This window comes from Muntiacus reevesi, chromosome 1 (assembly GCF_963930625.1).
Source record: "Muntiacus reevesi chromosome 1, mMunRee1.1, whole genome shotgun sequence".
Classification (NCBI taxonomy): domain Eukaryota; kingdom Metazoa; phylum Chordata; class Mammalia; order Artiodactyla; family Cervidae; genus Muntiacus; species Muntiacus reevesi.
In genome coordinates, this window is record NC_089249.1 from 174,055,922 (window position 1) to 174,068,211 (window position 12,290).

The following is a 12,290-nucleotide window of genomic DNA, read 5'->3' on the forward strand; positions in this document are numbered from 1 at the left end:
TAGGCGATACATTCTTATTTCTTAGTAAAAAGCCACATTTTTTTCTAGGACTATAAGGTGGAAGATTTGAGTCCAAGGTATGAAGCAAACTTGGTTTTTAAAATTCTATTTAACAATTACTATAGATTTACAGAAGAATTGAAAAGATAGTACAGAGAATTTGCAAATGACCTTTACTCAGTCTCCTGTAAGTTCACATCATATATTATTACGATGCCTTTGTCAAAATTAAGAAATTAACATCAATCCAATACTATTAACGGAACTGTGGACTTTATCTGGATTTCACCAGTTTCCCCACTAATGTTCATGTTCTGCTCCAGGATCCAATCCAGGATACCATGCTGCATTTATAGAACTTAATTTTGAACAAAACTGAATATAGACATGACTTTTGAGGCGGGGTGGGAGGTATGGTGTGTTCCTAGACATGGAATATCATCAGATGGGTTATATTTTCCGTAGGAGCATGTTAAAATTGGGAGTATGCCCTTGACTGGGAATATTACTGGAAATAAATCATAGATGACCAGCAAATATGGAGATAAAGAAACCACAAAACCCCATATTAATTAGAGTTAGTGAAATATTGTTTCAATTCCCATGAGATAGCACAGTGGTTGTACAAGAGACCTCAGTAGTTGTAGTCAGCACCTGCATAATTTTTAACTACGTGCCAGGCACTCTTCTAAGCATTTTCCATACACTAGCTCGTTTAATTCCCCTAGTCACCCTATGTAGAAGGCTCAAATATTATCTCTGTTTTACAGATGAGAATACCAAGACACAGAGAAATGAAATACCTTGCCCAAGCTTGCACAGCTAGAGTTCAACCTAGACCTCAAATGTAGCAATATATGTACTTCTAACATATGAAATTGTAAGGTATAAAAATATCAAAACTGAATAAAATCAATGTAAAACTGCCTAATAATTTGCCCATTTTCTTTTGCTTTGATTTGGTTGGTTTATGTCTTTTAATGAAATTGATGCCCCTTTGTCTCCTAGAAAATTTCCAGTTGAAATCTACCAGCCCACACCCTCAACTTCCATGCACATAGTGTATTCTGCATACCCTTGGCCCAGTGTCTAGCACACTGATGTAGATTACCTTCCTCTCCGTTGAAATTGAAAGCATCTTGAGGAAATAGACTATAGTGCAACACAAGTCCAGCACCTCACGGAGTTCAACAGTTGGCTACTGAATGCTTGTAGGAATGGTTCATCCAATAATGAAACCTGGGAGCTGGGCTTTTTGAAAGTAGGTGGGGTTTCTATAATTCTGTCATCAGATGGCAACTCTGTACACCAGCAAATCACCTGCCAAATGTCTCAAGGATAGAAATTGTAAGTTAAAATGATGCAGAAGTTAATCTTCATTTAGTATCCCTGTAGAATGGCTGTCTACTTATAGCTTTAAAAAAATCATCAAAAATGTATTCATAAGCATTTCTATTCTTGAATCTTATATGTGTATATCTTATCTCCCACATATTATGCCTAGATGAATCTGAAATTTACAAAAGGAACAAAGTTAAAATAAAATGTTATTCATACCCAGATGATAGAATTGATAGATGGGAACATTAAAATAGTTATTTTAATTATATTCTGTATATTTGAGAAGCTAGAGGAAAGACTCAACATGTTAAGTAAAGACAAGAAAGATATTTTAAAAAAGGCCTAAGATTGAGCTTCTAAAGTTGAAAATTATAGTGTCTGAGATGAAAAATATACTACATGGGATTAATGGCAGATCAGGGACTTCAGAACAAATGATAAATAAATTACATAAGAGAAAAATGAACAGAGTATTAATGAACTGTGGGACAACTTCAAGTGGTATAACATACATGCAACTGGACTCCCTGAGGCAGAGGAGGGATCATACAGAAAAAAATGTGAAGAGATAATTGCCATTAATTTTCCAAATTTGATGAGAAGTATAAGCCTACAGATTTAGAAACTGATGAATCTCAAGGACAAGAAAGATAAAGAAACAACATCAAAATACATCATGATCAAGTTGCTTAAAGTCAGTGATAAGCAGAAAATATTAAAGCCAGAGAAAAGGACACTATATACAAAAGAACACAGATGGATAGAAGATTTTCCATTAAAAAGGCAAGTTAGAAAAAAAAAATAAAAAATAAAAAAATAAAAAGGCAAGTTAGAAGCCACTGGAGCCCCGTGTCTGAAACACTGAAAGAAAGGAACCTGTCAGCCCAGAATTCCCTGCCCAACAAGAGCGCCTTGCAAACACTCACGTGAAACAAAGGCTTTCCCAAGCACACACACGCTTACGGGATTTATGTCCAGCAGACCCTCACTGCAAGAAATATCACAGAACGTTCTCTGAGAAGGAGGAAGATGATCCCAGACGCAATGAAGGGAGCTGAAAATGGGAACCACGTGGATCAACATACAAACTTTTTCCTATTGTTTCAGTAAAAGATAATTGACTGTTTGACCAAAATATTAACAACGTACTCTGAGACTTATATACATAAGTAAAATATGGTATCAATAGCACAAAGGTGAGGAGGAGAGAAATGGAAGAATAGTCATATGGTTTTTTATATTATACATGAAGTAGTATAACATCACTTGAGGGCAGACTGTGGTAAAATAAAGATGTAGACTATGAACCCTAAAGCAACTACTAAAATAATGGAACAAAAAGTTATATGTAATAAATCAAAAAGGGAGATAAAGTGGAATCATGAAAAATAGTTGATTCAGAAGAAGGTAGAAAAAGAAGAAAAGGTAACAAAGAATGGATGATATGAATAGAAAAAAATAACAGGCTGTTTGATTTGATCATAAGCATATTAAAATCTTATTAAATGTAAATGGTCTAAACACTCAATTAAAAGGCAAAGACTACCAGATTGGATTAAAAAAGACTCAGGTATACCCTGACTCCAAGAGATCGTTTGAAAAATAGAGACACAAACTGAGCACTGCCTTTAATCAATAGTCAGCCAGGAACCGAGACCCTTACTCCAATAGTCCCAAAGAACTAAATTCTGCCTATAACTATATGAATCTAGTAGCAGATCCTTCCCTAGTTGACCCTTCAAGTGAGACCCTAACCCTTGTTGACACCTTGATTGCAGTCTTGTGAGAGATTCTGCAGTTGAGGGCTCAGTGAAGCCATGCCCAAACTCTGCTCATAGAAACTGTGAAACAATAAATGTGTGCTGTAGTAAGTATCTAAGTTTGTGGTAATTTGTTACATAGCAATAGATTACTATTGCAGATGGAAAAGAGTATACTATGCTAACACTAGCCAAAAGAAATATGTACTAATGTCAGACTAGATATTTTAATATCAGACAAAGTAGACTTTAGAGCAAAGAATATTACCAGAGACAAAGAATATCTTTAAATAATGATGCCAATTCTTCAAGAGGCCATGGTGATGCTAAACATCTATGTACTGATAACTAATAATAGAGCTTTGAAATATTATATAACTAAAGAGAAATAGACAAATCCAGGATTACAGTCAAAGATTTCAACACCTCTCTTTCAACAACATGTAAAACAAGTAGGCAGAAAATCAGGAAGGATATGGGAGGATATAGGCAACTTGACTTAATTGACATTTATAGAACACTCCACCCAACAACTGTAGAACATGCATTCTTTTCTGGTATGCACAGAAATTTTTACCAAGATAGAATATATTTTGGATCATCAAAAGAGACTCAGCAAATTTAAAAGGAGCAAAGTGATACAAAGTAAATTCTCTAACCATAATGGAATTACATTAGAAATAAATAATGGAAAGATACCTGAAAAATACCCAAATATTTGGAAACAAAGTCACTTTTATATAACCTCTCTTTCAAAGAAAAAAACTCAAAAGAAACAAATGAAAAAACAAATCAGAAAATATTTTAAACTGATTGAGAAGGAAATTTTAACCTATTAAAACGTGTGGGATTCAGCTAGAGTAGTACATAGTGGGTACATGTGTAATACTGAAAGCCTATACCGTGGACTGTGGCCCATCAGACTCCTCTGCCCATGGGATTTCTCAGCAAGAATACTGCAGCTGGTTGCCCTTTCCTTCTTCAGGGCATGTTCCCCACCCAGGGATTGAACCCAGGTCTCCTGCATCACAGACACTTTATCACCTGAGCCACCGGGAAGTCATATTAGAAAATAAAACCCATCAAATCAAAGACATTAGCTGCCATCTTACAAATCAGAAAGACAGGAACAAATGAAATTCAATATAAGCAAAGAAAAGAGGAAATGAAGATCCTATCAGAAATCAATGGAAAATAAAACAGTAAAACAAAAAAGAAAATCAGTAAAACCCAAAATAGACTGATCAGGGAAGAAAGAATAAAAACCACAATGTCCATTACCGTGAATGAAAGTGGTGATTCTACAGATTCTGCAGCTATTAAAAGGATAATAGAAAACAACTTTATGACAATAAATTTAACAACTTAGATGAAAGAGATAAATCTCTTGAAAGATACAAGCTATCAAAGCTCACTCACTCAAGAAAGAACCTGAATACCACTATAGCCATTAAATTGAATTCATAGCTGCAAACCTGCTCAAAAAGAAAACTCCAGGCCAAGACAGCTTCACTGATGATTTCTACCAAACACTTAAGGAAGAAATAAAAATAATTTTACACAAGCACCTCAGCTCAATCAGGTATAAAAACCAGACAAAAACATTACAAGAAAAAACTGCAGATCAATACCTTTAACAAACATAGATGCAGATGTTTAAAAATTTTCAGCAAATCAAACCCAGGAATTTATAAATTGTGGTCTGAAAAATGCGAGATTGGCTTAACATCTGAAAATCAACCAGTGTAAATAATTATATTAACAGACTAAAAATACTCACATAGGGTCAACTCCTATGTCCTTGGGGTTTCCTCTGTCCATGGGATTTCCCAGGAAGAATACTGGAGTGGGTTGCCATTTCCCTCTCCAGGGGATCTTTCCAACCCTGGGATTAAACCCGTGTTTCTTACGTCTCCTGCGTTGGCAGGCAGGTTCTTTACCAGCAGTGCCACCTGGGAAGCTCCAGGACCAACTCAATATATGCAGAAAAAGCATCTGAGAAAATCCAACATCCATTCATAGAAAAGACTGTCAGCAAACCAGGGATAGAAAGGCATTCTCTCAATCTGAAAAAGATCATCTACAAAATACCTACATCTAATATCATACTTAATAGTTAAAGCTTTCAGTCCACCAAGAACAGAAATAAGGAAAGTTGTCTTCCCTTACTACTTCTATTCAACATAGCACTGGAAGTTCTATCTAGTGCGATAAAGCAAGAACAAGGCATCCAGACTGGAAAAGAAGTGAAACCATGTTTATCTGAAGATGACATGATTGTCTACATAGAAATCTTTTGGAATTTATGAGAGGTTACTAAACAAATACTAAACTTAGCAAGGTTACAGGTTTCAAATTAATACAGAAAAATAAATTCTTATCAATTTATATAGTAGCTAACACCACAGAAATTTAAATAAAAATACTACTTACAAAAGCACCAGAAATTAAAAACTTAGGGATAAATCTGAAAAATATATCCAAGCGTCATACACTAAAAACTATCGAATGAAGCTAAAAGAAACTAGGAACTTATAAATGGAGAGATTTATTGTGTTCATGGGTTGAAAGATTCAATATTTTTATGTCAAGTCTCCCCAGAATGATCTATAGATTCACATCAACCTCAGTCAAAACACAGTGGGTTTTTTTTTTTTTTTGGCAAACTGATTTTAAAATTTATGTGGAAATGTGAAGAGGCTAGAATAGCCAAAACAACTTTGAGTGATGCTGGAGAATTTATGCGACCTGACTTCAAGATTTCTTACAGAGCTATAGCATTCAGTACAAGGTGGTATGCTGTCAGAAAAGAGCAATAGAGCGAGGAATAACAGAACAGAGACACAGAGCATCAGCTCTGAAACAGAGCCCTGGCGGCCTTGCACGTATCCACACTGGCCACACAAACACAAGTTTGGACCACGGCTGGTCCAAGTCTTGGCAGAGCACCCTGCGATCCTCCAGAACTTGTTAAGGGGCTGCTACAAGACTCTTGTCCACGCGCCTCCCTGTGTCCCCTGGGAGGCTGTCCTGAGATGTTTCTTATCACTTCCTGGGTTCTGGTGAGGTTTGGGACTCCCGGCCTGCCCGCCTGAGAACAGAGCTGTGACCTATAAAGCTGCTCATCTGACATCCAGATTCGGGTGTGCTGCAGCGGGCGTCCTGCAGATCACATTGCCACGATGTGTCTCCTTTTGTTTGGGTGTGGAGGGCAAGGACCATGCAGAACTGGAACCTGTGGCTGTTTTTCTTCTCACTGTGTAAGTAAGTGTTAAAAGTGTCTGCATCTAGGAGTGGCTCCTTGGGTCTTTACTCAATCAGTCAGGCCTTGCCCTGACAAGAGAGCCAGAAATAAACCCATACATATGCCCTTTTTGTTTTGTTTTCATATATATGTCCTTAAGTTGACTTTCAACTAAAGTGCAAAGGCAAACCCGTGGAGAAAGAAAAGGCTCCTTGACAAGTAGTGCTGGAACTACTGCATAACTACATGCAGAGAAAAAAAAGAAAGCCTTAATTCCTACCTCACACCATATTCAGACATTAACTCAAAATGGGTCATAGACTTAAATGTAACATATAAAGTTATTAACATTTTAGAGGGAAACAGGAGGAAATGTTGGTGGCCATGGTTGGGCAAAGTTGTTTTTTTTTTTCTTTTTACAGAAAATAACCCAACATGACCCCTAAAATAAAAAAATGGATTTGTTGAAAGGGTTAAGCGCTCAGTTGTATCCGACTCTTTGCAATTCCATGCACTCTAACTGTAATCCCCAGGCTCCTCCGTCCTTGGGATTCTCCAGGCAAGAATACTGGAATATTGTATTCTTGTATTCCTGGAATACTTGTATTTCAGTATTCTGGAATACTGGTTGCCATTCCCTTCTCCAGGGGATCTTCCCAATCCAGGGCTCGAACCTGGGTCTCTTGCATTGCAGGCAGATACTTCACCATCTGAGCCTTCAGTTAGATTCCGCCAAAAGTAAGAACTTCTGTTCTCCAAAGACACTTTTAAGGAAAGAAACTATAACCCAGAGACTGGAAGACAATATTTATTAACCATGTACCTGATAAGGGGCTTTTACCCAGAATACATAAAGAAATCTCAAAATTTAAGAAAAAAACAAACAACCAAGTATTTTTAAAAGGCACAAGATTTGAACAAGCACTTCACCAAAGAAAATAAATGTATGCTAAATAAGTACATGAGAAGACGCCCAACATCACTTGTTATTAGGGCGATGCAAATCAAAACTGCAGTGAAATAGTTCTAAATCCCTATAGAATGTCTAACAGCTAAAGAGTGACTGTACCAAGTGTTAGTGAGGATGGGAAACAGCAGGAACAATCATATGTAACTGGTGGGAATGTAAATGGTAGTTCCAACTTGGAACACAGCTTGGTCATTTCCTAACCATATCATGTGACACCGCTATGCCTAGGTATTTACCCGGGAGAAATGAAAGCATATACTCAGACAAAGGCTGGTACATGAATGTTCACAGCAGCCTTACTTGCAATAGCCTCAAGTCGGAAATGATCACGTGTCTTTTAACATGTGAGTGGATAGACACATTGCGTTATTCTGTACCAAAGAATACCATTCACCAATGAAAAGGAGTGAATTATGGATACACAAAACAGTATGATAAATCTCAAAAGCATGGGGATTGACATGTACACAGTTATATTTATAACAGATAACCAACAAGGACCTAGTGTATAGCACAGGGAACTCTGCTCTAACCTAAATAACCCATTTAGGTTATTCTGTAATAATAATCTGATTACATTATTATTCTGTAATAACCTAAATGCGAAAAGAATTTGAAAAATAAAAGATATATGTATCTACCTACTCGTGGGGTCCCAAAGAGTCCAACACAACTTAGTGACTGAACCACAGAAAGAGACTTGTATAACTGAATCACTTCACTGAACACTGGAGACTAAGACGACATTGCTAATCAAACTATGCTCCAATGTAAAATAAAAATAAAAAGTGATTCAAGAAAAAAAATCTGAAAGTAAGATTTTTGCATGAAAGATGTCAGACAAAAGAGACTACATTCCATTTACACAGAATTCTCGCAATTCTGGGCTAAACCACAGTGACAAAAAAACAGTCAGCGGGAAATTGGAGAAGTGGGGGAGAGGTTCCAGTGGGACAAGGGAACATTTTGCTGGTGATGGTTGGGTTCGCGACCTCGGTTATAGGGATGGTTTCACCTGCATTCCTGTGTCCAGACTTATCAGATTGCATACTTTAAGCATGTGCACCTTAGTACATGCAGTTACAGCTGAGTAATGCTGCTTTTAGATCTTATATTGTTTTCAGTCACTTTCAAGCCTGCTGGTGGTCCGCGTGGCTTCCTGAGTCCCTGCTCTGAACACGGGTGACATTGGTAGGTGGTGACCCCATCTTGATCCCTGAGCGCCCAGCAGTCCTGCCTGCCTGCACTTAACAGGATGCTTTTATTTAATCCTCACCATAGAGACAGAAGGCCACGAAAACTTAAACCCGAGAAAAGGGACTAGAACATTTTGACTAAAAGAAACGTCAAGATGGACCCAAGGCAAGCTGGGAACCCGGCAAGAGAAGGCCCGTGCTATAACACGGGGACCTGCCGCCTCTCCCGGGACCTACTGGACCCCAAGTGGACAGACCTCCGCAAGGACAGCCGCGGGGTGGACCCGGAACCGGCAGAACTCCTAGAACCCCGGCACCCGGGCCTGGGGTGGGGGTGGTGCTAGAATACGCGGGCACAGCTCGACTGGCTCGTGGGGCTCCGAAGCCCCGCCCGGGCAGCTAACCATTTATGTCACACTGTGACAATTATTCTGCATAAAATTATCATTAAAAACCCTAATTTTTCAGCCTCCAACCCCGCCAGTGGCCTTTTAGCATTCTCCAGCGCGGGCGTCTGCGGGCCGGTGATCACCGGCTCATTACCTCCGTGTGGCGCCGCCCCCCCCGCGCTCGCAATCAAGCTCTAATTAAACCGGCGCGGGCCGGGCTGGGGCCCGAGGCCGGGCGGGGGGCGCGGGCGGAGCGGGCCTGGTGGCCGCCGCGGGGCTGCGATGGACTGCGGGGACAGAGGTGCGGGCCGCGGGCTTCGGGCTCTGGGGGCGGGGAATACGGGGCGGGGCCTGGAGCGCGCCCGGGCTGGGACGGCGTCGGTGGGCGGGGCCCGAGTCTGGGGGCGGGGCCACGGGCCCGTGGGCGGGGCCTACAGGGGCGGAGCCTGGGGCGCTAACCGACGCCGCGCAGTGCAGGGAGTCCAGGGGCGGGGTCGAAGGTCGGGGTCAGGGGTCGGCGGTCCGGCGTCGGGGTCGGGGTGGGGTCGGGGTCGGGTCGGGGTCGGGGCCGGGGCGGGGGGCGGAGGGCGGAGGGCGGGGCCCCGGGTCCTTACCCGAGCGAGGCGGCCGTGCGGCAGAGGTGCAGGGGCGCCAGGCCCTCGGCGCTGAGCAGGTCGGGGTCGGCGCGGTGCTGCAGTAGCAGCCGGGCGCAGGCCGTGTGGCCCCCCAGGCAGGCCTCGTGCAGGGCGCCGCGGCCGCCGGGGCTGGCGTCGGGGTCGGCGCCGCGGCCGAGCAGGTGGCGTACGCAGGCCGTGTGGCCCTGGGCCGCGGCGATGCACAGGGGCGTGGTGAGCTCGCGCTTATACTCCAGGGTCCAGAGGCCTGGGGATCGAGGAGGGAGAGGGAAGGTGAAAGGGGGGCGCTCGTGAGGGGCGGTGTCCGTTAAGACTGAAACAGAGGGAAACCATCTGTTAGGAGGAGGGGCCAGGTGGGCATGTGGGGAGCTACGCAAAGATCCTCGGGGCTTAGGGACAGAGAAACCGGTGAGATTCGACTGGACCACAAACGAGAGATGGAGGGAGGTCTCAGGGGTAGAGGTGTAAGAGCCCTGACAGAGAGGGGCAGGGAGACAGCAAGGGAAGGCAGTGTGGGGGAAAGAGAGGGCGACCCAGCACAGAGGGCGACCCGGAGAGGACAGGGATAGAGACCTAGGGGAGAGAAGCGACAGAAGGAGACTGAAACCGAGTCCGAAAGATCGGGGCCGCGGCGGGCAGCTGGGTGTTACTGACAAGCAAGAGGGTTTTGCCAAATATGAGGGTGACTGGGGACTCAGGGAAGATGTGAGGAGTTAAAAAGCTGAACAAGCAGGAGCATTCAAGGTGGAATTCACACTTTCCAGGCTCTGAATTGGGGCAGCTGGAGGGTGGAAAGTGAGCTGTGGATTTTTCTGGAATCCAAGCCCTCTCTTTTTGAGTCCCCGATTTCACCCCCTTTATCATTAAGAGGAGAAGACAACAGACAAAACAAACTGACCCACATCACCAAGGCTGCTCAAGAAAAGGACTCAGAAAGTTTAGTTGTCTTGGAAGTGGCCGGGTTTCAGAAGCACCCTTTGATGTGGTGGTCTGCATTGAGCACAATCCTGGTTTGTTTCTTTGCGCTTTTTAGGGTTTTGTGTGTGCACGCATGTGTGTGTCTGTGTGTGTGTAAGGTTGCTCTTTCTTGAAGGATGAATGGAGCAGGAGCTATACATTTCACTTCTCTGAAAACTTTGGGCTTTCAAAAGGCCCGTGGAAGGTTGTTAGCGGCCACGAGCGCTCCTGGAAATGGGGAGAGCTGTCCCTGGTGAATACACTTCAAGGGACAGGATTTCACATGGCAGGGATGCCTTCTGATAATGATGGAAGAATCGATACCGTGGCTGTAATGAGCTGTGGAGGAGACCCTTTTCACAGGCCACCTCCTTCATGGGACCCATGCTGAGCAGTTTTGAAAGACCACTCATAATTACCTACCTCAATGCAATGCAGGGTTCTAGCCTGACCCCGGGTCCCCAAGGCCCAGCCTGGAGGTTGTGCACTGCTGGGAGAAGAGGGGCCTGTCATCCTGGTGGTGGGTGATGGTGGCCGGAGGTCCCGGGGATGTGGTCCTACATTGACCCCTGTCTTCACTGGGTCTGATTTGATGGAGGCATTGATCTGGCCCTTGATGATAACAGTGACCTACATTCGTGTCTGACTCTCTGCGACCCCATGACCCCCTGCCAGGCTCCTCTGTCCATGGAATTCTCCAGGCGAGAATACATTCTTGTAGAGGCCAGCTCCTCCTTCTTGATTCTACTCATTTTCCCTAGGTAGGAAGTTTACGTACTGAGGGGCCAAGAAGCAGGTGCTCCATTTACTAGGGCATGCTAAGTTCCCAGCTCTACTCCACCCACCATCAGCAGTTCTGTTCACCCAGCCAAGATGCCAAAGTCTTCCCCTGGCCTCATAGGAAGAGGCCGTGGATGGCCATTTAGCTCTGCCATAGCTTAGGGCCAGCCCCCTTCTCCAGGTCCCTGGAGACGGTGATGAGCTTCTGTCGGGCCTCCGAGAGAATCCCCTTCTGAGGCAGCTCTCTCAGTCCAGAAACCTGAATCAGCAATCCGCTTCTTATAATCCCCTCCCCTGATCCAGGCTCTGCCACCAGGAGCAAAACAGAAGCAGGTTTCCCTCCACGTGATGTGTGAAAAGTGTGTGTGTGAAAGTGTTAGACTCTCAGTCGTGTCTGATTCTTTGGGACCCCGTGGACTGTAGCCCACCATGCTCCTCTGTCCATGGGATTCTCCAGGCAAGAGTACTGGAGTGGGTTGCCATTTCCTTCTCCAGGGGATCTTCCCCACCCAGGGATAGGACCCGGGTCTTCTGCATTGCAGGCAGATTCTTTACCATCTGAGCTACCCCTTAGCATCATCCTCCGTGGGAATGGTTTCCCGGGACCACAAGCTCCAGGGGGCCAGCATTCCATCGTGGGTGTGGCATCCAGGGGCTGGCGACTGTGAACCTGTGTCTTCCCTTCCCCATGGCTCCCTTCACGAGGCGCTGAATTGGCCACAGGAAGCATGGGGGCCCCTGTTCTCAGCCTGGGCTGGGTCATCTCTGCTGCTGGACCAGTGTGGAGCAGTCAGGTGGCTGAGCTGAAAGAGCGAGGAGGCCAGCAGTGTCCATCCTGTCTTCCCAGCCTGCGCTGAGGCCACGGGCCAGCACCAACGCTCTGGGCTGCCCTTTGCTCAGTAATGACTCAACATCCCTTCCCTGCCAGGGTGCTCTGATGAACTGTCGTACAGTCGTGCCACAGAAAAACAGCGCATTTAGGGGTGGAAAGATTAAGGTGGTAAAGAGGAAGGAAACT

General features: G+C 44.0%; 1 protein-coding gene across 2 annotated transcripts in view; it reads right to left on the reverse strand.

The window, feature by feature from the left end:
* ASB18 (ankyrin repeat and SOCS box containing 18) overlaps positions 1 to 12,290 on the reverse strand; it is a 71,975-nt gene that overhangs the window by 35,907 nt on the left and 23,778 nt on the right. For both annotated transcript variants that reach the window (XM_065917021.1, XM_065917022.1), the window contains one exon: positions 9,515 to 9,782. In XM_065917021.1, coding sequence (XP_065773093.1) covers positions 9,515 to 9,782 — 268 coding nt within the window. The remainder of the gene's footprint in view (positions 1 to 9,514; positions 9,783 to 12,290) is intronic.